Here is a 26,879-nt window from a genome sequence, read left to right as displayed (position 1 = left end):
CATGAATACATTAAATTATCGAGGAAACATTATTTAGGTTGCTCATTCAAACAAGACAATGACAATTTAAAAAGTCACTGTTAAACTGTACATAGTTTAACTCCAACTGTAATAATACATTATTATATCAGTACTTTTATCACCCACCAACATGTATTGAATTATGTATTGGTCCAAGTGCCACACATGTACTAATTGTCTCAAAGTTCACCCATCCTGCAACACCTGTGGAGCCCGGCAACAGTTCTTTCTCTCTCAACCATTTGTGGCGGCAGTAAAGATGTGGTTTGTTAAGTGTTTGGGCCCCTTTCAGCTCAAGGGCATCAGAACAAAGTCTGCATTCATACTCTAACCCCTGCGGTGCGTCTGTGACAAGAGGAATGGTTATGCTTTTCATTATAGTCTGCAACGTAGCGGCAAGTTCAGAAGTAAGCGTTCTGTGATTATTGTTTGTGTCTGCTTGAGAGCACAAATTAGCTTCAGGGGCCCGGGAAATCCCAAAGAAGCAGACTGTTAAAATCTGTGTGTTTTAATTGTACTGTAGTTTAAAGCCCACACCAGTTTGCTCGGTGCATTCCAAGAATCAGAAGATATTATTATTTTTTTATTTCATAGACCAAACAAATAGACAAAGCACATAAAAGACAAGTGTATATCAGACATTTAAAATGAACAATTCACACATAAGCACACATCAAAACCATTAAAGATGACAAGAGCTTGGAGAAGTGTAAGCGCTGTAAGGTTACTACAGGGGTCTAATAAGAGCCCTTAAGGCAGAGGGTCCAAACTTTTTACACCAAGGAGCAGCATGACAAAAAATTAAAGAAGTACCTGACTTGTCTTCAAATCTGTGTTTATAAAACACACTCAAAACAATACAATGGACTACAGTCAAAAATATTTACCGAAACTATATAGAAAAAAAGCCCATTACAGTTTTCTGTATTTCATATTTGTATTAATATAGTTCCTAATTATCCAAATTATATATAAATATATAGAACAATATTTTTGTAATTCAAAATGTGTTGATTAAAATATTTCTTAATTATCTAAACAATATATAAATATATGTAGGCCAAAGCATTTTTCTTAATTTTAATCCAAAATGTATTTATTGAAACATTTCTTTATTATCCCAAAATATATATATGTATAAATATATTGGCTAAAAAGTGTGTTCTTATTTGTAAAATATTTTTCTCAATGCTTTTTAAAATTTAGAACTTGTATTGCATTTTCTGATGATCAAAATACTATATGAATATATATGCATACGCCAAAACATGTTCCTCTTTTCTTTTTTTTTTTTATAAATCTAAAATTTGTATAAAAAACATTTCTTGACTATCCAAATACTGTATAAATATATCTATATCTCTCTCTCTCTCTATATATATATATATACACATTATATATATATATATATATATATATATATATATATATATATATATATATATATATATATATATATATATATATATATATATATATATATATATATATATATATATATATATATATATATATTTTTTTTTTTAATTAAATCTAAAACCTGTATTGATAAATTTCCTGATTATCCAAATACTGTATAAATATATAGGCTATTTTTCTTAAGTTTTTAAATAATTAAATTATTAATTAAACCGTAAATTCAAAAATGTGTATTCTTATCTAAAAACTATATAAATATATAGGCCACCAAATTTTCTCTATTTTCAAACTAAAATGTATTAATTAAAAAATTCCCAATCATCCAAATACTATATATATATTTATACACACATACATATAGTACATATATGCAAACACATAAATATACATATAGATAAAGAGAGATAGACCTAAACATGTTTCTTTATTTTTAATCCAAAAGTGTAATAAATTAAAACATTTCCTAATTTTCCGAATATTATACACTTTTTTGTGCTTTTTTTCCGCCCCCGCAAGATTATTTAAAGATAAGCCACTTTTTTCATCTACTTATAATTACTTTTGACTATTAAAAAAAAAAAAATCACATTAGCAAGGATTTTTTTGTTGGATTAGAAAATTACAAAAAATAAAGTCATTTATTTCAATAAATGTGAGTATTTTTTAATTGGGGAAATAGAGCTTAAACTAGTGTAACGCAATATTGCATTTATTTTGGGCATTTTACCACATTTTATGAGATACATTTTTTTATTAGATACAAGCCTATTTAAAAAATCAAGAAATACATTCTTGAATTATTTCACTTTGTGTAGTGAATTTATACAATGCAAAGGTTTCACTTTTTTGAAAGGAACTACTGGAATGAATACAAATTTCAAATAAATTCTTACTTTTTAAGATGCATATCTTTTTAGTTTCAGGTTTTCTCATCTATAATTTAAAAACATCAAATAATCACTGGTATTTTTTAATAACAATTGCAGATTGTTTGATGTGCAATGGTATTTCAATAATTTTTGAAAATCCAAATTGGGGACTTTTGAATTGTTGTTTTGATGTGGGCCAAGCATAATGTTTGTTTCAACAACAAAACGTTGCAGGCTAACAAAAATAAACAAGTTGCTGGTAAAAAAACAACAACTAAATATGGGCATACAGCAGTTTCCTGGGATGGACTTTGGACCCCCTAACTTAGGGACTGTGGCTTTCAGTGTCACGTCTCAGATTGGTAGATACTACTTTTCTGAAACAAATTTAAGTTCTGGGTATTAAAAAGTGAAGTCAGTGCTCGTCTGTCCCAACAATGTTAAATATTAGCATCAGTGGACACCAAAAAGCTAGCTTCATTCAAACAATGAACATAATAGGAATATATTCAGATACTGGAGTACTTTTTGTTTTAGAAGAAAACCAGAGGTTCTTTCATCCATCCTTCCAAACATCAACATTAGAAAGGGTCATAATTATACAATGCAGTATGCACTAAATACTAAAAATAAAGATTTGGAGTAGCTACTGTTATTTACATGCTTCCTTTTATGAAAAACTCTAGAAACATAGATCTGTTTTTACACTTCTTTCTGTGTACTATTAAGCTGTTTTTGTTTTCTTACAGTCCTGAGAGTTGAAGCATTGATAAAAAGTTTCCTCATTTTAACACTCGAACAAGTTAGATGCTTTCTTTCAGCTAACTACTCACTCACGTCAACGCTGGTCTCTTCCTGATGCACGATGACGACTTAACCAGTCCTGTCGCAGGAGGAGCTGACTCTTTTGTGCTTTATATTGAAGGGAGGAAGTGAGGTTTGGTAATCACACACTTACACAGACACACACACAAACACTCACGCAGGCGGCAGATGAGCTGTAAACAATAAACAATAAACAGTGAGCTCTATGTGTTTATCAAACAGTCGGGTCTGAAGAACGGCTCTTTTTTTTTCAGGACCACAATAGGAAACGTGAAACCAGCAGTGGAACATGTTTATGGTGACGCTCCTCGGACTGGCTGACAGACATTGACATAGGCGGTTGTCGACATAACCAAAGTTAGAAATCATTTGTAAAAGACCTGCTCAGTGTCCGCCCTGCCACTAGAAGGTCGTGAGTTCAAACCCCGGCCGAGTCATACCAAAGACTATAAAAATGGGACCCATTACCTCCCTGCTTGGCACTCAGCATTAAGGGTTGGAATTGGGGGTTAAATCACCAAAATGATTTCCGACCGCAGCCACCGCTACTGCTCACTGCTCCCCTTACCTCCCGGTGGGTGAACATGGGAATGGGTCAAATGCATTTCACCACACCTAGTGTGTGTGTGACTGTCGTTGGGGCTTTAAAAATAAAAGTAATAATTAACAATGAAATCATAATTAATTAATTACATACTGCTCATATATCAATTATTTGTTCATAATTGATTTTGGAATCAATTCATTAATTTTCATTTCCAAAGTCACAAGTTAATGGATTAAAACTGGTTTAAGTGGTGAAATCTGTTGACGTCGACGGTTCACAGACGAGCTGACAGACCGGCATAAGCGGTTTTTGACATAACCAAAATCAAAAATAATTTGCATTAATACAATGAGTAATTAATGAATCAATAATTCATTTTTGATTACTAATCAAATACTGTAATAATACTTAATCATTTATGTATTCAATATTCACGTGATTAACAATTTTTTATTTTCAAAGTCATAACTTGATGAATTATTAATAAATCATTAACATGTGACTTTGAAACAAAAATTCCAGCAGTGGAAACCGTTTTTGTCGACGGCTTTCTGACAGACATTAAAATTAGCGGTTGTCGACATCCATAGCTGCCGACATAACCAAAATCAAAAATATATTTGTGTTAATACAATTATTTATTAATAATGATATATATTATTTTTTATTTGAATTTATTAATAAAATACTATTGATTCAATAATTATTTATTCTATAAATAATTCATAAATTGCAATTCATGACTAATAACATTAAATAATTCATTAACTTGTGATTTTTTTTCAGAGTCATATGGAGATTGGATTTTTGTGATTTCACTTTTTTTTAATTCTTGAGTGAATATAAAAACATGGAGGTGAACAAACGTGTTATGACTTGCTTCTAAACAGAAAAAGGGTGGAGATTCAATATGCTCTGCTTCTTCCCACTCCTTTTTGCATATGTACTGTGAAACTGTAAATATGTGATGTACTTTATTGTAACTGTATGCCTGTTTCTATGCCGCTAGACAAAGCTCAAACTAAATATCGTTGATATGTATGACTTGAGTGTTATTATGACAATGACAATAAAGGAATTGATTTATTATTGGTTCAAAATAAACTTTAAGTGCTAATTCTTATGCATTACTTGACTACGATTCGGCAAACAATCTAAACTTGCACTGCACAGGAAGCTGCTGTACGCGAGACAGAGTTAAGCAATGGTTGCTTGCTGCCATTTGATCATGATCAACACCCGGCGATTTTTCATAGGAATGAATGTATGTCAACATCGACTTAAGCAGGTACTTTTCAGTAACAATTAAAAGAAAGAAGCTCGGGATTTGACGAGTTGTCGACATAAGCGGGTTCCACTGTACTTGGCTTTCACAAGTCCTCAAATGGGCCAACTAACAAGAGAGCTCAAGACACAAATTGCTGCAGTTAAAGCATATTGTATGTACAACGTGAAGATCATTAAAAACATGAATATGAATCTCTTAACTGAAGAAGAACCACACCCTCATTCCGTTCACCAACTGAAGATGTGATAAAAATGCCATGAGATCACCAACAACCAGCAGAGTTCATACTAGCATGGTCCTGCTTTAATGCACGTCTCCCCTTTTGCCATATAAAATGTATAAAAAGTGCTACTGACAGCTGGTGGGGAAACAATGAGAGGGTCAACTTTTGCGTAGTCGGTGTGTGTTTTCAGTCCCAGACATACATGTGAGCAGGAGGTTCCCTAGGACACGCTGGAGCAGCGGATGCTGGGCGAGCCCATTTGCGTGAGCACCTTGTCCAGCCATTGCAAGGGCCCGTTTAGGTGCAGCTCGATCCAGCAGGGGGTGCTGGTCACCGTCTGTCGCCTGCAAGAGAGTAAGAATCCTTGTGGATCTGGCCGGATTTGTATGAATGAAAGTTCTACTACTTTGGCAGAGCTGAGGATAAATGATGAAAAAACCCAATACTCATAAATCAGTTGTGCATTGTGTTGTGCTTTCCTCAATGAAAGCAAAGAGTAGAGGATTTAAAACACACCCAGCTTGGGTGTGTTTTAAGGTTTGAGGTTGAGAAGTGGGAGGTCTTGGCTGGTTCAGTAATCCGAATCCTGTTTTTAAGTGTCTCCACATGTCAGCGTTCAGCGCGGACGGAGCTGGAACGCCGCCACTCCCAGGCACAATAGCTTCTCCCCTGTGGTAGCTAATCATTGGCTGCTTTCTTACTATCAGTGAGTCAGACCGAGTGGAAAACTGGGAGGGAGCGGAAGAGGGGAAAGTCTGACATCTCTTTTTGACATAGTGCGTGTGTGCTTGCTTAAAAATAGACCGGCGTGCCAGCTGAAGCCTGTCTCTATTGATGAGGCCTCTGCTTCATCACAGCAGCAGACTGCCCGAAAGAGCGGGAAGATGGTCTGAAAGGAAGTGACTCACTCCCTCTTTGTTTGTCTGGGCCTAAGCCCAGCACAAGGCGACTCTGACGTGTGATTCGCACTCAATTAGCCATGGCACGGCTGCATTAGACTCACCTGTACTCCGCACCCCATCCCTTGACAAAGCTCATGCGAATGGTGCACATCCTGGTGAGCTGGTACACAGCCTCAAAGCCCTGGTTGACCGATTGGGCCAGCAGGGCAGCAAACTCCTGGTTGTTGAAGATCTTTAAATTACAGCCTGGACAGGACAGCAAGGGAGCAAAGGCAAATTAAACCATCTCCTCTGTCACATGTGTGTGTGTGTGTGTGTGTGTGTGTGTGTGTGTGTGTGTGTGTGTGTGTGTGTGTGTGTGTGTGTGTGTGTGTGTGTGTGTGTGTGTGTGTGTGTGTGTGTGTGTGTGTGTGTGTGTGTGCGTGCGTGTTCTTGTATTTCTACCCTTCTTGGGACATCAACAAGGAAAAGTACCTTCCATATGAGGACCGGTGAACAAGTTAGGACCGAAATCATGGTCCCAATACGGAAAACCATTGCATCTAATTGAGAATGTCTCATTTGCACCCCTGGTGGTGAAATCTATCAAAATTAGGGTGGTCCCAAAAAGAAGGGATTTTTCAAATTGACTGTGTGTCGGTTTTAAAAGTGCGCCCCCTCTGGTCAACATATGAAATAACAAGTGTGTGTGTAAAAATTTGAAGTGCTCCCCCTCTGGTCTACATACATAATAAGAGCGTGTAAGAAATTGAAATGTGCCCCTTTTGGCCAGAATTAATTAAAAAAATAAAATAAATATGTATATAGAGACCTGCAATGAGGTGGCGACTTGTCCAGGGTGTACCCCGCCTTCCGCCCGATTGTAGCTGAGATTGGCTCCAGCGCCCCCCGCGACCCCGAAGGGAATAAGCGGTAGAAAATGGATGGATGGATGGATGTATATAGAGACACACTGTAATAACTTGAAGTAAATAATGAAGATTAAAAACCAATTATAAACAAAAAATTCAACAGCAAAAAATGAACTACAAGCTTAGCTTTTTTATATCTGCATAGTATGTATATATTATTAATGTTGTAAATACAAATCTTTATATATCTAGAAAGGGTGGTCCTACAGAGGTAGGCATTTTTCGGAAGTCTCAAGAAAATAGCAAACACAAGAATGTGTGTGTGCGTGCGTGCGTGCGTGCGTGCGTGTGTGTGTGTGTGTGCGTGTGCGTGCGTGCGTGTATGTGTGAGAAATCATTCAATAATTCAATATATATATATCATTAGAATGTAGCAAATGGTTGCATATGTTAGTTGCTATGATATAATCCAGGGTAACACTGCCATGCTTTTGTTTTGAAGCTTGCTTCGCACTGAACAGGAAGTCACTATGTCCATGTTTTGGGGGTGGGAATCTTTGGGCATCTAACAATTCGATCCGATTCCTGGGGTGATGATTTGATTCAAAATCGATTCTTGATTCAACAAACGATTTAAAGCAAATAACAAAAAAATTAAAAAAAAAATTTTTGGAAAGTTATGAATCGATTTAGAATCGGGATGAAAAGGAATCACGATTCGGATGTGAATTGATTTTTTTGTGTGCATCCCTACCATGTTTAAATGCTGTGTAACTTGTAGTTATGTTGCAGTTTTTAGTAGCATAATCTTTAGTTCTGCAAACACCAAGACACAGCTGTGGTCGGTGGAGCTCGGACTATTGTTCCCTAAATGTTTTGGAACAATGTGAAAATTATTTCACACTGCCTTAAAATTCAAACTGCACTTTATTTTTTATCAAATATAGGACATTTGATTTGAAAACCTATTGAGAACTGGTGCGCTATATTATACTATAAGTTACTAAGATTCTTTAGAATGATGCAAAATTGTTCAATAAGATTGGGGCATGAATTATGTTTTATATGTAAGAAAAATTTCACACAAAATATTAAATTAACAAAAATTTTGGCTCAAGGTATAAATCATTTGGCCTTCAGTGTATAACCTCACATTCAGTTTAAAGTAGATTGAACAATGTAAGGTGGTTAATCTTAGATTAGATTAAACTTCATTGTCATTACACTTGTTCAGAGCAATGCACAATAATGCAGTTTAGCATCTAACCAGAAGTGCAATACAGCAAGTATTGGATACTATTTACAAGACAGATAAATATAGATGCATCTATATGAGACGGTATGAAAGCTGCTATTGCTAATATTTACATTAATTAATATATTTCTATAGTGTAACAGGTTGAGAGGTCAAGAGTGTTACTGCTCTGTGAAAAAGCTGTCACTTAGCCTGCTATTTTTGTGCCACGCTGACCCTCTACTGTTCCTATTTCCACTATTGATGTATAAATGATTATTTTTTATTTTCGTCTATGGTCTCACCTGGTGGGATCTTGCAGACAGTGGCAGGGTGCCAGCCGTAGCGCTGGTTACAGTTGGGGCTCTGCACAAAGATGGCGCTGTCACTAAGACACTCAGCGAAGACTTCTCCTCCGATATAATAGAGTCGAACTCCGCGGCCTTGGAGGAAGCAAAAACCCCTTAAACAAATACTTCAAAGAAGATGCGGTGAAAGTAGTGCCTGAGTGCAAAATATGTGGGGAATTCTTTTAACATGGCGGTGTAACCCCTTACCAATGTGTCTTCTTGTTAGCTCCACTGCAGCATTGCGGTTGACGTTGGACAAGAGGCCCAGGCAGAAACGCTCTGAGTTGGAAGGGTCTGTGAAACCGTCTACCGTCAGGGAGGGCTGTGATGCGTGGAAGGTTTCTCCTACCCGCTGGTTGAGCTCATAGTAGGAAATTGAGCACCAGAAGGCCGGTTCGCAGTACGTCACAGGCTGGAGATCTGAATTAAGATGAAGTGAGGCTGGCATCAATTACAGCAGAAAGTGGTTAAAACAGAGGTGTCCAAACTTTTCCACTGAGGGCCGTACACTGAAAAATGAAAGCATTAGGGGGCCATTTTGATATATTTTTATTTTCAAAACCAATACATTTATTGTAACCCCTGAATTTTGGCGAGTGTTAAAAATACTGCAGACCCAAAAGGGTCAGATTAATTAAAGTGTTAAAAACAAGTCATATATTAACATTGATTTACTTTTAACATTAACTTCAGTTCTATCCGTTGACATAAAGTTTAACATTTTAAGTTTTATGCCATTTTTTGTCAAAGAAAACCCTGTTTTTGTGGCAAAAACTCAAATTATGCAATATTTTCCCTCTAAAAATTGTTCAAAGTGGAATATAATAAAAATAATAATGAGTTAGATGTATACATGTATATATAAATAAATAGCGTTAAATACAGTACAGGCCAAAAGTTTGGACACACCTTCTCATTTGAATGTGTTTTCTTTATTTTCATGACTATTTACATTGTATATTGTCACTGAAGGCAAACTATGACACCTGTGAAGTGAAAACCCTTTCAGGGGACTACCTCTTGAAGCTCATCGAGAGAATGCCAAGAATGTGCAAAACCGTAATCAGAGCAAAGGGTGGCTATTTTGAAGAAACTAGACTATAAAACATGTTTTCAGTTATTTCACCTTTTTTGTTAAGTACATAACTCCACGTGTTCATTCGTAGCTTTGATGCCTTCAGTGACAATCTACAATGTAAATGCATATATAACAACATTGGTTTTAGTTCATTATTATTTTTGAGCATCCAACCATCCATCCAGCATCTTCCGCTTATCCGAGGTTAGGTCACAGGGGCAGCAGCCTAAGCAGAGAAACCCGGACTTCCCTCTCCTCAGCCACTACGTCCAGCTATTCCCGGGGGAACCCAAGGCGTTCCCAGGCCAGCCAGGAGACATAGTCTCCCCAACATGTCCTGGGTCTTCCCCGTGGCCTCTTATCGGTCGGATGTGCCCTAAACACCCCCCAGGGAGGCGTCCGGTGGGGCATTCTGATGAGATGTTCAAACCACCTCATCTGGCTCCTTTCGTTGTGGAGGAGCAGCAGCATTAACAAGTAAGCTGTCTAGTTCCTGACTTTGACTAGACAGCTGACTTTTCCAACTCTCGAGTTTGTTTAGGTATCCCTGATCGTTACCCTGTCCTGCAACTCACTGTGGTGTTAAAGCAAGAGGAATAGCGAGTACCGGCGGCTGAGGCGAGCATTAAACAAACTTTGTCTAGATTGTATTTCTTTTACATAATGGTATAAAAAAAAACAGCTGCACTTTTGACACTTCTGGGCTAAGACATACTGATTACGGGAGTGTGGAAAAAAAAGAGAGTGTAAAAACAAAACAAAAAAGACTGGGGAAACAAAATTCAAGAAGAAGGAAATAAGGATGCTACATGAGACTGAAAGACCACTACAAAGCACAACAGTTACATGCTTTTATTATAATATGTTGTTTACCAGACAAATAGTGAACACTCAATCCTTTGCTGTTGCCAAAGAGGGTTAAATTACAGGCGGATGCACTATACTTCACAACATTTTGACCATGGCTTTCATGTACAGAATCAAGCTGCACTGCCAAAAGAAACGGACCTGATGTTATTTCACCAGCAGTCTACTGCCAAGACCCCCTAGTGTTTTCCGTCCTTGCGATAAACATCGGATATTGTCACTGATGTCCGTGTGGCCTGAATGGTGTCTTGCCGTGTTTTACAGCTCACACAGTGCAAGGAAAACAAAGGCGCTTTCATCACCTGGTTTCCTCTCACAAAAAAGGAGTCAAATCAAACAGAGCTTTCCCACTGGGGAGACGCACTATCCCAACATTTGTCTGCTAGTGAAGGCGTGCAGACAGAGAAGAAAACAAACAGAAAGAAACACACGGTCCTTACCCAGGTTATTGTGTGTGGGGGAAACAGGGTTGGGCGATAGGTTTGGGGAGCCTGTGTCCATGCTGTGGGTCATCTGGTGATCGCTGGTTTCGCCATCCTCACTGAGGTAGCCTGGTGGCGGCGTTTCTGAACATGCAAACAGATGGGATAAGCACTGTATGACTACGGCTGGAAAACTGCACAGTGACACTCATTTATTCACAATACAAACACTTACATACCATCAATGAACAAAACAAAAAATATCAAACACACATAACTTGGACAACAAGCTCTAGTCTTTAAGAACCACTTATTTAATTGTATTGACATGATTAGTAGCATTTATACCTAACAGTGTTTTTCATAATTCTATGTGATGGGTTGCAACAAATACTTTTGGACCGCCAAGAATAGATATGGCGCTACCTGTTGCACTCACTCAAACACTTGGGATTGTGTGTAAATGTAGCTTGTCGTTTCAACAACATACAGTAGATTGCTGATGATTGTAACATTGTGACTTCTTAACACACTTCCTACTAACTAAGTCTGCCAGAGAATATGAAGATTTAGAAGGAGAGATCAGTGTTGCTAACTTAGCGACCAACGACAAATCTAGCAACTTTTTCTGGTGTAATTTGACACTTTTGGAGACATTATTATAAAAGCATGTACCCCTATGCAGTGTCCATCTAAAAACACTCACAGGGCTGCGACAAATAACATATATAGAAGCCACGGAAAAAGGTTTGTGTCCGGCATTGCCAAGTTCGCTTTTTATGAGCTACTTTGAATTTTTTTTTTTTTTCTCTCCCAAATTTGCTTGTAAATCTAGTTTTGGCCTTGCTTTTTTTGTCTTTTTCAACTGCCATTTCCTGTTTATCAAGCCCGCCTAGTACGTCGACTCAGCACGTCCCCACTCTCATACCCATAACTTATGTACAGTACAGATGGATTTTTGTTTCTTTGAAAGAAGCCGGTGTTCATTGAGCTGTTTCGAAAACGTATTCTTGTATTTGTACGTTTTAGAAGTAAACCGGTGGAAACTCGTTTTTATCTTCAACACAATCACTGGCAGCAGTTAGATTGTATCAGGATAATTCAAATGCAGACGTACTGTATATACACTTTTGGTGGGAATTATGCTGACATTTATTTGGCTTGCAATTTATCGTAAACATTCCACCTTTGACAGTGATATCACTATGTTTAATTTTTCCTCATCTAAAAAACATTGTGGCACAATAAAAAACATGCACATTTACTGTAAAAATTTCCACACCAAAAAAGTTTAAGTTGGAAACAACATAAAAAAATAAAATGTATACGAATACAACTCAAATAAAAATAAAATAGGACATGTCTGTGCACATTTCCCTCGGACATCTGTTCCACAGTTCCAAAACACAATGACACAAATTAATGAGATAAAAATAGCCATTTAGGTAAAGATCATACATCAACCACGGATGAAAAGTCTCAAAATATTCGAAAAAGTGTATGATTTTTGTACCTATTATGTTTATAATTTTAGTACTGTGTATGCACAGTGCAATAATAAAGGGATCTATATTTTTCACAATGTGGTTGCTTGCCTGCTGGGCTTGTTTTGTAGCGCTTGTTGCTTGTTTCTCCCACGATATCTGGCAACACAGTTTGTGGTCAATTATGGAAATTAAACTAGTTGACGATGACATAAGCTACCCCTAAGTCATGTAGGAAACACTACATCACACAGCAGCAAAACAGGGAAAGAAAGCCTTTTACTATATAAGAACTACAAATGTATTTATAAAACTAGTAACATCTACAGCAGGGCTATTCAACTACATAATGAAGACGGCTGCAGTTTCAAGTGCCCAAGGGCTCAAGGGGCGGACATCAAAATGTGGATGTTTCGTCAGAAAATGCCTCCGCAGGTTATATTTCTTTGAGACTTTACTTAATTGCAAAGTAAACACATCGGCTTTCACACTGCACTGTCAATAAATTCATTATTCTGCCCTCGCTACTTGTTTCCAGCATGCGCAGCCAGTTAACAGTATGAAGAAAAAGAAGTTCCAGTTTTTGTTGAGGTTTGATGTTCCTTCTTTTGAATTATTTTCCTTCCTTATTTTTATGTCTTTTAACTTCTTCATTCATTTAGGCTTGTAAACATACACTACCGTTCAAAAGTTTGGGGTCACCCAAACAATTTTGGGGAATAGCCTTCATTTCTAAGAACAAGAATAGACTGTCGAGTTTCAGATGAAAGTTCTCTTTTTCTGGCCATTTTGAACGTTTAATTGACCCCACAAATGTGATGCTCCAGAAACTCAATCTGCTCAAAGGAAGGTCAGTTTTGTAGCTTCTGTAACGAGCTAAACTGTTTTCAGATGTGTGAACAAGATTGCACAAGGGTTTTCTAATCATCAATTAGCCTTCTGAGTCAATAAGCAAACACATTGTACCATTAGAACACTGGAGTGATAGTTGCTGGAAATGGGCCTCTATACACCTATGTAGATATTGCACCAAAAACCAGACATTTGCGGCTAGAATAGTCATTTACCACATTAGCAATGTATAGAGTGTATTTCTTTAAAGTTAAGACTAGTTTAAAGTTATCTTCATTGAAAAGTACAGTGCTTTTCCTTCAAAAATAAGGACATTTCAATGTGACCCCAAACTTTTGAACGGTAGTGTAAAATAAACATGACGAAAGCATAACATTCATTGTGCATTTTACATAAATAATGGCCATTGTGTATAGAAGGTTTAGTGCAGCGGTCCCTAAACTTTTTGACCCGAGGGCCGCATTGGGTTAAAAAAATGTGGTAATTGTAATTGTAGAGGCGGACAGACTCACCGCGTTCAGAGCATCTTTCTTGTCCGGACACACCTCCTCCCCAACAGCGTTCAAACACTTCTTTACAAACTCCCCATCAGTGAACGCCTTTCCACAGCTTGTAATTAGTTTAGCTACTTTGAAGCTGGCCCGAACAGATGACAGGTTTGCCTGTGTTTAGCGTGGCATTGTACTCTGCTGGGCAGCAAATTCATGGTTTAGCATAGTCAGCTTTTCTCCTCTCACTTTGCCCAGCAAGCTTGCATACTTCATAGTGTCGCCGAATGTTAAATTCTTTAAACACCGCCATTAGACTAACTGCAAAAAGTAAAAACTCTACACTCGGAAACTATTCTACGTGTCCCCAACGATTTCATAATTTTTTTTCACACTAATTGACTGAAAGAGCACGTACTTGACGTCACGTTATCGATGGGAAAATGAATTTTTTGACAATATGATATGCCTGAGCGGCTAGGAGACCCCACAAGTAACAAGCGGTAGAAAATGGATTGATGAATGGGCTTGAAAGGACAGGTTACAAAATAATAATAATTTTAAAAAATATATATATATATTTTTTTTAACTTGGGACTTCCCGCAGGCTATATTTTGGACGCTGGCGGGCCGTATCCGGCCCACGGGCCGTAGTTTGGGCACCCCTGGTTTAGTGTTAATATATTCACAAATTAAACTACAAATGTTTACACATTCAGAAATTACACAATAGTCACACACGAAACATTGTATGTGACTTATCACTATTAGCGTCGTCGCCTTTTACTGGTCAAATTTAAACACTACAGCTTTGATCATTACACTTGGACAAGAAACAACACAACCACAAATACAACTAATACTACGAAGTCAGCAATTTCAATACAAAACAAACTAAATATCTTTATGCATGAATTATATCGACTTACAAATGTTTGACCAAGTTTCGTGATGAAGCTTACATGCTGGGATTTCTACAATAGTTGCTGCTTGTCTGGTTCAATGTGTCCGTCGCGTAAAAAGTCCACCAGAAAACAATGACTCGAGCACTTGCTCGGGGCAGAACTTTTTATTTTATTTTCCAGGGTTAAATGAGTAGTTTTGTTCTACTCACCCCACTGCTGCTTCAGTGTGACACATATGCTTCACTGTTGCCCCCTACGAGGTGGCGAGAGTAATGCATACATGATCAACCCTAGTTTTAATGGTTTCATCAAGCCTATTTGGACGATGTTCGGCGGGCCAAATGAAAAGCTTTGGCGGGCCGGATGTGGCCCGCGGGCCGACAGTTGACTGGGCCTGATCTAAAATATACCTAATGTCGTTTTGTGCATTTTGCAATTAAAAAAGAGTAACCAAGTGACCTATGGCTTACTTAGTTTGATCCTTTATTGAGCCCCTCAAAACCAGGTGACCTCAATGGAAGGAATTGTCTTATTTCTTAGGATTATGGAACTTTAGAGAATGGTACCACTTTGGAATTACAGTATGATAAAATAAAAACGGCAATGTAAGCCAAAATGACAAATACATAAATGAATTGAAGACTATAAGCACTGGCTAATCATCACAACAAAACTTTACTGACTGAACGTGTATTACATAGTGGAATATGTTTTTGAAGAAAAAGGCCAACCCAGCTCATTCATCTGGAACCGATGAATATTTGGGTTGGGAAAAGTAATAGCACGCCTGCCTGAATGAGCAGCACATTTTCTTCGTCATTGTTTTTGAAGCCACTAATGATGAGTTCGCACTTCAAAGCAAATTTTCTACAGAAAAACATAATCAATGCCTATTTATCTGCATTTCAGCAGACATTTTTCACGTTAATTAGACTCCTTAATACTATTTCATTTGAAAGAACTGAAGATCAACTCCTAATTATGGCCTAGTTTTGTAGATATATACAACAAAATCAGCCACGTGTAACTTGTTGGTTGGGTTCTAAACTGTGCTGCTACTACCTGGTATGTAGTTGCTCTGGGGTTCAATGCCAGCAGGGAAGTTGGTGTTTTCAGGGATTGAATGGCTGTAGTCATCCAGAAGTGGAAACTCACTCGGGATCTCTGTGTGTCTGGGCACCAGCACAGGAGGGAGGACTATATGATGGACACACGTGCACACACATGCATAAGAAAGTAACACAAACACAAACAAAAAGTGACTGACGCAGGGGAAACAACTTGATGCGAGGGTAAACATCATACCTGGGGTCTCGACTCTCTGGTAATGGTAAGGGTTGACGCACACCTCGTCCTTCTTTGTGTGAAAGGCGTATTCGCACAGCTCCACTGCTCGCAGCTCATGGTGGGACTGCAGGTCGGGCCAACGCCACAGGCGACAGTAGATAACATGCGGCAGGCCTTTTCTGTGGGAAACCTGAAGGCGGCCATCCAGAGACCTGGAAAAGGGAGGAAAGAGAGTACATTTGATTATGTTGTATAACGTGTACTCTGACCTGACTGGTGCCGGAGATTGACATAAAAAGAGAGTAGATGATCATCTTTGAGAAAATAAACACACCAACTTATGCAACAATTGATTAGCTCATCAATTTATTTTACTCAGTTGAAGGCCACACATCGGTCTCTTGAATTAAACAAGGCTCTTTAATGCAATATCAATCAATCAATCAATGTTTATTTATATAGCCCTAAATCACAAGTGTCTCAAAGGTCTGCACAAGCCACAACGACATCCTCGGTACAGAGCCCACATAAGGGCAAGGAAAAACACCTCAGTGGGACGTCGATGTGAATGACTATGAGAAACCTTGGAGAGGACTGCATATGTGGGTAACCCCCCTCCTCCCCTCTAGGGGAGACCGAAAGCAATGGATGTCGAGTGGGTCTGACATAGTGTTGTGAAAGTCCAGTCCATAGTGGATCTAACATAATAGAGAGAGTCCAGTCCATAGTGGGGCCAGCAGGAAACCATCCCGAGCGGAGACGGGTCAGCAGCGCACAGATGTCCCCAACTGATGCACAGGCAAGCGGTCCACCCCTGGTCCCGACTCTGGACAGCCGCACTTCATCCATGGCCACCGGACCTGTGTGTCCCCCCCTCCTCCACAAGAGAGAGGGGGGCAGAGGAGAAAAGAAAAGAAACAGCAGATCAATTAGTCTAAAAAGGGGGTCTATTTGAAGGCTAAAGTATACAAATTAGTTTTAAGATGGGACTTAAATGCTTCTACTGAGGTAGCATCTCTAACTGTTACCGGGAGGGCATTCCATAGTACTGGAGCCCGAATAGAAAACGCTCTATAGCCCGCAGACTTTTTTGGGCTCTGGGAATCACTAATAAGCTGGAGTTCTTTGAACGCAGATTTCTTGCCGGGACATATGGTACAATACAATCAGCAAGATAGGCTGGAGCTAGACCGTGTAGTATTTTATACGTAAGTAGTAAAACCTTAAAGTCACATCTTAAGTGCACAGGAAGCCAGTGCAGGTGAGCCAGTACAGGCGTAATATGATCAAACTTTCTTGTTCCTGTCAAAAGTCTAGCAGCCGCATTTTGTACCAACTGTAATCTTTTAATGCTAGACATAGGGAGACCCGAAAATAATACATTACAGTAATCGAGACGAGACGTAACGAACGCATGAATAATGATCTCAGCGTCGCTAGTGGACAAAATGGAACGAATTTTAGCGATATTACGGAGATGAAAGAAGGCCGTTTTAGTAACACTCTTAATGTGTGACTCAAACAAGAGAGTTGGGTCGAAGATAATACCCAGATTCTTTACCGAGTCGCCTTGTGTAATTGTTTGGTTGTCAAATGTTAAGGTGGTTTTATTAAATAGATGTCGGTGTCTAGCAGGACCGATAATCAGAATTTCCGTTTTATTGGCGTTGAGTTGCAAAAAGTTAGTGGAAATCCATTGTTTAATTTCATTAAGACACGCCTCCAGCTGACTACAATCTGGCGTGTTGGTCAGCTTTAGGGGCATGTACAGTTGGGTGTCATCAGCATAACAGTGAAAGCTAACACCGTATTTGCATATGATGTCGCCTAGCGACAGCATGTAAGTACTAAAGAGTGCAGGGCCAAGAACCGAACCCTGGGGAACTACACACGTTACCTTAGCATGGTCTGATGTCACATTGTTATGGGAGACGCACTGCATCCTGTAAGATAATAATAATAATAACACCTGGGATTTATATAGCGCTTTTCCAAGTACCCAAAGTCGCTTTACATGATAAAAACCCATCATTCAGTCACACCTGGTGGTGGTAAGCTACGTTCGTAGCCACAGCTGCCCTGGGGTAGACTGAGTAGATAAGAGTTAAACCAAGATAAGAGTTAAACCAAGACAAGGCTAAGTCTGACATACCAATACGTGTTTTGATACGCTCTAATAAAATATTATGATCAACAGTATCGAAAGCAGCGCTAAGATCAAGAAGCAGCAACATGGATGACGCATCAAAATCCATCGTTAGCAGTATATCATTAGATCACTGACACAGTCACAACAGAAAAACATTATGTGAGTTGTGTATTATTCTAAGAGAATTGCTATGTGTGCATGGATTATCCAGCCTGGCGCTGGCTAGTTCTAGCTTAACTGACTCCTCACCCGGCCTAGCAGACTCTGTAATTGCATGTGACCGGGCTTGCTCTAGTGTAGTTAGTCAAGTGAGACTTAGCAGCTGAGAGCTCCCCAAGTCCTCATCTGGGTCAACTATTGTACCCGCACAAAGCCAAGAGCAGTACTGTAAAAGCTGTCATTCACTGCCTCTGCACTCTACAAGTGTTAAGTGATGACATGCACTATGGGGGTTTGGTGTGGCTTATTATGTACAGTGTCATGCAAAAGTCTGAGGCCACCAGATTTGCTGTTTACAGGAACTAATGAAGTGAAGTGAAGTGAATTAATATAGTGCTTTTTCTCTAGAGACTAAAAACGCTTTACAAAGTGAAACCCATTAGCGACATTTAAGCTACATTTAAACGAGTGTGGGTGGCACTGTGAGGAAGGGTAAAATGTATTGCCCAAGGATACGATGGCAGTGACTACGATGGAAAAAATCTGGAATTGAACCTGGAACCATCAAGTTGCTGACACAGCTGCTCTGTCAACTGAGCCACACCGTCCCCTAGAGAACTAGAGGGTGCAGACCTCCGGCAAGGAGAAGAGGGGGAAAGAGAGAAAAGGGCTCAAATAAGACGAGAGACGCTGTCAAAGGTTTTGCAATAATTTAAAAGTGAAAAATTCAGACATTGTGGCGAAATATTTAAATTGTCAAATGGAGCTAGTATTTTACAATAGCACTACATCAACAATGCAACCCCTTATGTGAAAGCACCCTTCATATTTATGAGTAGCAAACAACCAAAAACAAGGTAGCCTAAAAGTCCATGTTGGTCGCTAACGCCATTTTTACAATGTCTTATTCAAACACCAGCGCTGTGGATACATCAGCATCTACAGTTTATGTTAATTCTAATGAGTTGTTTGTCCAAAAATCAAACATCACGCCTCCAATTATTACCTTTTCAAATGTGTATGTGTTATATTGTTAAATACATTGTCACTCTATTCATCATACTTTATCAAATAGTCTTTTTGTCTTGTTTAATTACGGTGTATCTATTACCTGGTTTAAGCTCTACAGTTTTATTTTTGTTTTATTTTTTATATAACTAATATATAGCGATGCGCCCAGGGTGAAAGTACAATTTCAATGGTATGTGCATTTATAAGAAAATATAAGAATGATAAATGATAAATGGGTTACACTTGTATAGCGCTTTTCTACCTTCAAGGTACTCAAAGCGCTTTGACAGTAAGGGTGAAGAAAGAATAAAGGGCCTAAAAAAATCCTTGTTTATTTGTACTATTTTTCATAAAAGATGGATTGAGGCAATAGAGTGTTTTTTTCGATTACTTGATTCATCAAACAAATTCATAGATCGATTACTCAATTTCTAAAATAATGGATACCTGCAGCTCTACTGGCAATTTCACCAACATTTGTAATCACTGAACCAAAAGTGACAAGTCCGAACACATCCTTAAACAACAAAGCTGAGCCTTTTGCGCAGTCCTGTATCTTTGTGTGTGTGCATGGGACCATATAGAACACAGCTTAGGAGGCATTGCTAGAAGTTAGTGAAGAAAACCACATTGTATTAAGTCTGCGAACAACATCAAGTGCAATCAATGATGGAACCTCATGTGACAGCATTTCCTGTCAAAAGAGTTGGTGAAATAAAATTACAATGACAAGTTTGGTGCATGACCAGTGTGTTGCTTTCAGTCTAATTACTGTTAATGTGGCTGTTGAAAGAGAAGCCCAAATGCTCCTTGCACAGCCTCATGTGCTATGTGTGGTTGGGTATTTTTACAATATCTTTAGGAAAAGGCTAGACTCACATGCATTAGCATGCACGCATGTGACCTCCTATCCAAACAAATAACTGGGAAGCTTAGGTTACAAAGCACACAAAGCAAGTATGACTTCACTTAGTGTGATGAACACCATTGCCGTAATACATACATACATTTTCTACACCGCATATCCTGTTAAGGGTTGGAACGAGAGTCTTTTTCAGATGACTTTGGGCTGAAAAGACTTGCTCCCAGACATGTCATCAGTCAATCTTAGGGCATAAACTGTACAGAAGAGAGACGCTCAATCATTCAAACACATATTTACACCATGCACTAAGGCTGGGCGATATGTAGGGATGGTACCAAATCCAGTGCTTTTTTGGCACCGACCTAATCTCGCCGGTTCTCACGCGCACAAATTCACGTAAAATCCAACAGTGTCATGCTACGGTAGCTGGATTGCGCGTGACTCAGTCGGGATTTTGCACTTTGGCGATCACTCCAGCAGCACTAAGAGCGGACTCAGCCAAACTACCTCTAGGTAATATTGCAATTTTCAATGCCGACAAAGAAAGTGAGTCAAAAAACGCTCCAACATAAGTAAAGTAAGATTCCACTTTTTCAAAAATGTGCTAGTTTGATGCTAATATACATTGGCTTTGCTACTGACATGCTACTGATTAGCATTAGCAATTTTATATGGCAATTTCAAAACCTCCAAATTTGTTAATGAAAACTGAGCAAATTACAATCAAACAACTGGTTTACTTACATTATTGACACTTTTAAGGCGCAACAAAAAAACACATAAACCATACACTACTGCCATCCAAAGTCTTGGACTTGCAACTTTGATTGCAACTTAATGTCATACTTGCAAATGAGACTCAGAAATGTGATCATAAAAGTAGATATTGTATAACAACTGGAAAACAGTATCATTATCAGCTCATTTTAAAATGTTGCAATCAAAAATTTGATTTTAATATCAAAAACATATTTAATAACACACAAAAGTATCGAAAATTGATAATTAGGGCTGCAACAACTAATCGATTAAAATCTTTTATAAAAATAGTTGGCAATTAATTTAGTCATTGATCCGATGGATCTATGCTATGCACATGCGCAGAGGCTACTTTTTAAAACATTTTTTATAAACCTTTATTTATAAACTGCAACATTTACAAACAGCTGAGAAACAATAATCAAAATAAATATGGTGCCAGTATGGTGCCAGTATGCTGTTTTTTTCCAATAAAATACTGGAAAGGATAGAAAGGTAGTTTGTCTCTTTTATCCAATTATTAATCGATTAATCAAAGTAATAATCGACAGATTAATCGATTATCAAATTAGTTGTTAGTTGCAGCCCTATTGATAATGTTGAGTACCGGTATCAGTTTCCATGTACCAGGAATGGGTACCGTATCGGTTCAATTGTGAACGGCACCCATCTTTAGCGATATAGCAAAAAAAAATGTTTTCTATATCATCCACTTTTTTTAATATTGTTTTTACCCTGCCAATTTTAAAGCATTTGACCTAAAAACAACAAAAAAACAAGAGACTAGTTAAAAATATATATTAAAATACTACCTAAATAACGAAGTAATAAAATAAGATGAACAATCAAACAAATGTAGAAAAAATATGAGACCTATTTTACAGTCTTGAGTGTTTGTTCAGGGATGCAAGACCCAAAATAAACACGACATATTAAAATGTAAACATTACACTTTTCAGATTATGATGCTACATGCGCTGTTAACATAATTTCTACTTGCAAATAGCAATACAGATTAGCTAGTTTCAAATTGAAATATGGGCCCGGTGGTCACACCACAAGTAGAAGCTAAATTGCTAATACTACTTTTGCTGGCAGGTGTAGCCATACTTGCCAACCTTGACACCTCAGAATTAGGGAGATATTCAAAACAGTTTTGTTATGAGCATCTAACAAAGGTTATTATTCAGTTACTCAGTACTTATTATTAATAATGTTAATAATTACTCAGTAATTATTACTTAGTGAGTAGAACTTGAACGTTTCATATTACAGAAGAGTTGTCCAACTGTTTTTGTGGCTGTGAACACATCACTGACTGAGCCAAGTTTGTGGGTCTTTTGACACAAATGAAAGAGAGAGAGCGGCTGCTGTCAATATTACATTTGTTTGTTTGGTGTGATTATGACAGACAGTTTTGTTGGATAGTAGTTTTGCTGCTGATGTTTTGGTGTGGTTATGGGCCGGCCGACAGTAATCGGTTTTGCTCAATAAAATGATAGTTGATGCACTTCCTCCTTAAAATGTCTTTGCTGACGTCGTCATTGTTTTATCTGTTGTGAACACTTGATAAAATGGTACAGAATAATTTGTTATGTGTTTAATTTGTTTAGAGTTTAAGTTGGATTTGGATTTTGTGCGCTGCACAGATTTTCCGTTTGAGGAGGACAAGGGAGCAATGCGCAATTGCACAGGCACCTTAGAGGGAACATTGGTGTGGATCAAACCATTTTTAGAGGGGGCAGAGGGGGTTATTGAAATGATTAAAATTACAAAATTGCAGGACTTGTGTGTCTGTTTTAATTCAGATTCATTCATATGAATATAACCGTTATTATTGTCTGGCCGTAAACGGTTCCCAGTGAAGGATGGTGTAGCAATATTGTTGTCTGGTGGAAATCGGGAGACATTTTTGAGAATGGTGGCCCCGGGAGATTTTCGGGAGGGGCACTGAAATTTAGGACTGTCCCGGAAAAATCGGGTGCTGGGTGGTACAAAATTTGTTGTGTTGTACATCGGCATAATTTGCTCCACATCCCTTTGGCGAACCAAATGACCGCCACACAACCGACATTGAGTTAGCTTTTTTCTCAACAACAACAACTCCAAAATTGCTTATTCCGTTTACTTCTGTGGTACATTACAACCGGAAGTAGTGCTGGAAAAGGTCAAATTTGAGTGGCTGTTGTAATAGACACTTCTGTCATGCTTATCGAGTTAATATGCTCACTGCTGATCACCGTTATCGATCTGACATGTATCACAATCAAAGACAGGATAAATACATCTCAGATAAGAACACTGCACAAAAATTAAAGGAAAAAATGAAATCGTCCCAAATCCCCTCAGAATGGGACCTGAAAACCAAATGTCCGACAACATGTGTGTTTTTCTGTAAATGGTCTTTGATTACGTCCGTAGATATCCATTTCGACTACTACAATTCTGGTATCGTGACAAACCCTAATTATTAGTAATGAATCAATCATAATAAGAAGAAAAAATTGAATATCCCAAGGGTGTAGGATTCAATGTTATAATAATCTGATTTGACACAAAGCTAAGATGTGAATGTTGTGTTTATATATTTTAGCACATCCATTCTCAAACGGTGGTATGTGTACCTCTAGTGGTATGTGGGCTACATCGACTTGTGCGGCAAAGAATCACTTAATTAAATATTCAAACACAGGGTTACTGTTCAAACTTTGTGTAATGTTACAGTGGGCAAAAATATTAAATACATTTTTTAAATAAAACCTCTGCCTTGTTTTTGTTTTTTAATACTTAGGCCTACTCCACTACTGTATTTTAATGTTGGTCATTATGGCAGTACTTGGAGAGCCAAGTTTTTTTCTGAGGTGATACATGCTGAAAAAAGTTTGAGAACCACTAGGGACAAGCAGTAGAAAATTGATAGATGAATGGATGATTGATCTACATTGTATTGGTTTTAGTATATTTAATGAACAAAATATATCAAACAGGCCCTTGCATTTTTCAATTTTTTTGATACGGCCCTAGCTGGAAAAGTTTGGACATTCCCGGGCGAAGGCTCCGATGACATGAGAGAAACATGGAAACAAATTAGCAAGAAAGGACAGTGAATGAAAGGAAAACATTTTCTCAAAAGCATGAATATGTGAAATAATATTTCAATTTGTGGTTATGAAAAAAACATTCTGGAAGTATTTATAAATATTATAAAAATGGTCTTTAAGTAGGGAACATTTTATTGTTTGGGTTCCGGTGTAGGGTGTTTCCTCATTCCTTTTGGACGAAAAAAAAAAGCACGACCGGCCCTTGTTGAGAGTAGATGTGTGAAATGATGTGATCTCTTTGGTATGTGTCTTATGTCCCTGCTGCTGCGTGGGTGTCTGCTGGGACTAAACTCTGCGTGGGCTCACACAGACGTGCACAAAGTGCAGCAGCATGAGTGGCGGCTCAGACTCCTGGTTTGGGTTAGTATCTCTGGAGACATATTCAATGTAAAGACATGCTATGACGTGGGTCACGCTTAATCATACAGACTGTTATCAGCAATAAATATGAGCTATGCTGTAATGTTGCAATCTTTTTATTTTCAACCAAAAAGTAACAAAATGAGTTATGACTTCACAGTTTATCAACCTAAAGGTGCTTAAAAATCAACAGTGCAAAAATTACTCAAGGATTCAGAGATTTATTTGTCATAGCCATACACATTTGCACATGTACGGTACAAAATTGTGACTCAGGTCCTGACAAGTATTAGGGAAAAACGTAATAAATAATAAATAGGCAATAAAGAAAAACAGTAATAACGAGATGAGGCAATTCCTGAAGGAATTGTGTGTGAATACTCCAATGCTGAAGTTTAACTGAAAGTTTTGGATTTTTTTTTAGAATTGTTGAGGTAGAGCACACAATCCCCAAACAGTCTGAATATTTTGAAGTTGGAACAGTTTGAATCAGATAAAAAATGTGGGAGTTTGAAGAATGTCCCATTGATTTCAATGGGAATTTCCCAAAAATTTGGGAATTTCGGGAATAGCGGAATTTTTTTGAAAATGGTAAAAAACTTGAATGGTCTGAATGCGGTGCGGTGCGAGTGGTAATACGAGAGAAAGAAGGTGCCAATCTGGTAACAAATGAAGGAAGAATAATTAATTCCCAAGAAAAACAGCAGGGGGTCCATCGTCTGGCGGTGGTTTGGTTTCAAGCGGGAATATGTTGAACAGACAACCGTAATATGTCAAGTATGCGGCAAAAGCGCTGCTACAAAAAGTAGCACTACTGCTAATTTGTAGCATCATTTGAAAAGTCACCTGCTAGAGAATGAAGAGTGCTTGAAACTCTGCATGTCAACATCTCCGGCCGGTGCCACACCAACAAAATGCCGAAGCAACCATTTCCAGATCAACACCGTATGAAAAAAATAGTCAACAATAGAAGGAGATAACGTCCGCAGTTATCTACCACATAGCGAAGGACATACACTATTGATTTCCTATTATACAGCTAATTTTTATTTGACAATTATTGAAATATCCTGTGTGACATCATGCACAAAAGTGCAATTTATTTGTTTTAAAATATTGTAATGGTGTTCTGTACAAAAAGTGCACTTTAATTGAGTGTTGTTTTGATATGTCATCTTAGTGACATCATGCACAAAAGTGCACTAATAGCTTGTTTTAAAATGCCTCTGACAATCTTGCACTTTCTGTTTTGGAAATGTCATGAATGTTTGTGCCACTGCTTAATAACTGTTTAATAAATACAGTTTTGGTAAATTGACTTCGTTGTGATTTCCCTCCCTTCATGAAAGTTTAAAATGAGCATATATTAATGCCGTATGAACAAGAATGTTTAAATGTAGGCACATAGAATAATCATACTGGTGTGATTATATGCATCAAGTGTTAAATCATGACTAAGGCAAAATATCAAGATATATATCGTGTACCGGGACATGGCCTAAAAATATCGAGATATTAATAAAAGGCCATATCGCCCAGCTGTACCAGTAGGTAAGAATGATATATAGTTTTTTTTTTCATATTAGGTCTCCTTTAAAACACTGTCACAACAATGCTGGCGTTGCAATTTTGGTTTACACTGAGCTCAAGTTAAACCTATGACAGATGTTTTAAAGAATGGCATGTTGGAGAAAAGGAGCACTTGATTTTCTCAACCTAACCCACCTCCTCTTGAGTGTTTTATTGATTTATTTTTTCGTTTTTTAAAAATTGGTTATTAGAGCTTTTTTTTTTTTTTTTAATGTTACAAGCTTTATCGATATTATTTCATAATTTCCTCATACCAACTGCTTTGGTGAGGAGATCTTGATATTTGAAACATTGAATTATATTTGAATTACTAAGACTTTCCTAAAGTTCACAGCTAGTCCAATCAACATTTTGAGATACAGCGGGTAATGACTACTATACAATATTTCACAACTATATTAAAGGGTATATTGAGGGTTGGTATCTGACCAGAAAAAAGGGTGGAAATGGAGCTTTGGAAATCCTGTTTAAATTTCCAGGATGGTGGAATGTGTTGAAGGTGGAATGGATTTAATCGGTTGAAAAATTTGGAAATGGAGGAAGTTTGAAAAATGGCCAATTCATTTTGAATGGGAAACATGTCCCGGAAAACCTGGAATTATGGGAAATCTGGGAATTTTTGGAATTAGTCAAGGGAAAGCCCACGGTTCCCGAATAGGCTGAACAGTTTGAAGTTGGAACGGTTTGAATCGGGTGAAAAATGTGGAAGGTAGAATGCGCCAAAATCTGGAGAAGAGGAAGAAGTTTAAAGAAAACCATATGTGTGAATGCTTTGGAGCATTCACACAATAATAAATATTAAATAGACAATAATATAAGGCACTTAAACGGGAACACAAACCTCTAACAAAACCAGGCTTTTGTTTGAACTAGATGCACAGTATTTTTTTTTCAAGCTGATACAAATAACTTCCTCCTTCTTAAGACGGATACCCGTAACTTAACTTCCATCCAACCATTTTCTACCGCTTGT

General features: G+C 37.8%; 1 protein-coding gene across 1 annotated transcript in view; it reads right to left on the bottom strand.

Moving 5' to 3' along the window:
* Positions 1–1,524: 1,524 nt before the first annotated feature.
* LOC133638803 (mothers against decapentaplegic homolog 3) overlaps positions 1,525–26,879 on the bottom strand; it is a 57,092-nt gene continuing 31,737 nt past the window's right edge. Inside the window, exons 2-8 of the mRNA XM_062031777.1 lie at positions 15,931–16,124; positions 15,688–15,822; positions 10,915–11,040; positions 8,737–8,949; positions 8,485–8,622; positions 6,196–6,340; positions 1,525–5,536 (exon numbers count right to left, since the gene is read on the bottom strand). Coding sequence (XP_061887761.1) covers positions 5,413–5,536; positions 6,196–6,340; positions 8,485–8,622; positions 8,737–8,949; positions 10,915–11,040; positions 15,688–15,822; positions 15,931–16,124 — 1,075 coding nt within the window. The 3' untranslated portion in view covers positions 1,525–5,412. The remainder of the gene's footprint in view (positions 5,537–6,195; positions 6,341–8,484; positions 8,623–8,736; positions 8,950–10,914; positions 11,041–15,687; positions 15,823–15,930; positions 16,125–26,879) is intronic.

The sequence above is a fragment of the Entelurus aequoreus genome, linkage group LG02 (genome assembly GCF_033978785.1).
Source record: "Entelurus aequoreus isolate RoL-2023_Sb linkage group LG02, RoL_Eaeq_v1.1, whole genome shotgun sequence".
NCBI classification, from domain to species: Eukaryota; Metazoa; Chordata; class Actinopteri; order Syngnathiformes; family Syngnathidae; genus Entelurus; species Entelurus aequoreus.
Note: the sequence above shows the minus strand (reverse complement) of the source record. Positions and strands in the feature narration are given on the sequence as shown.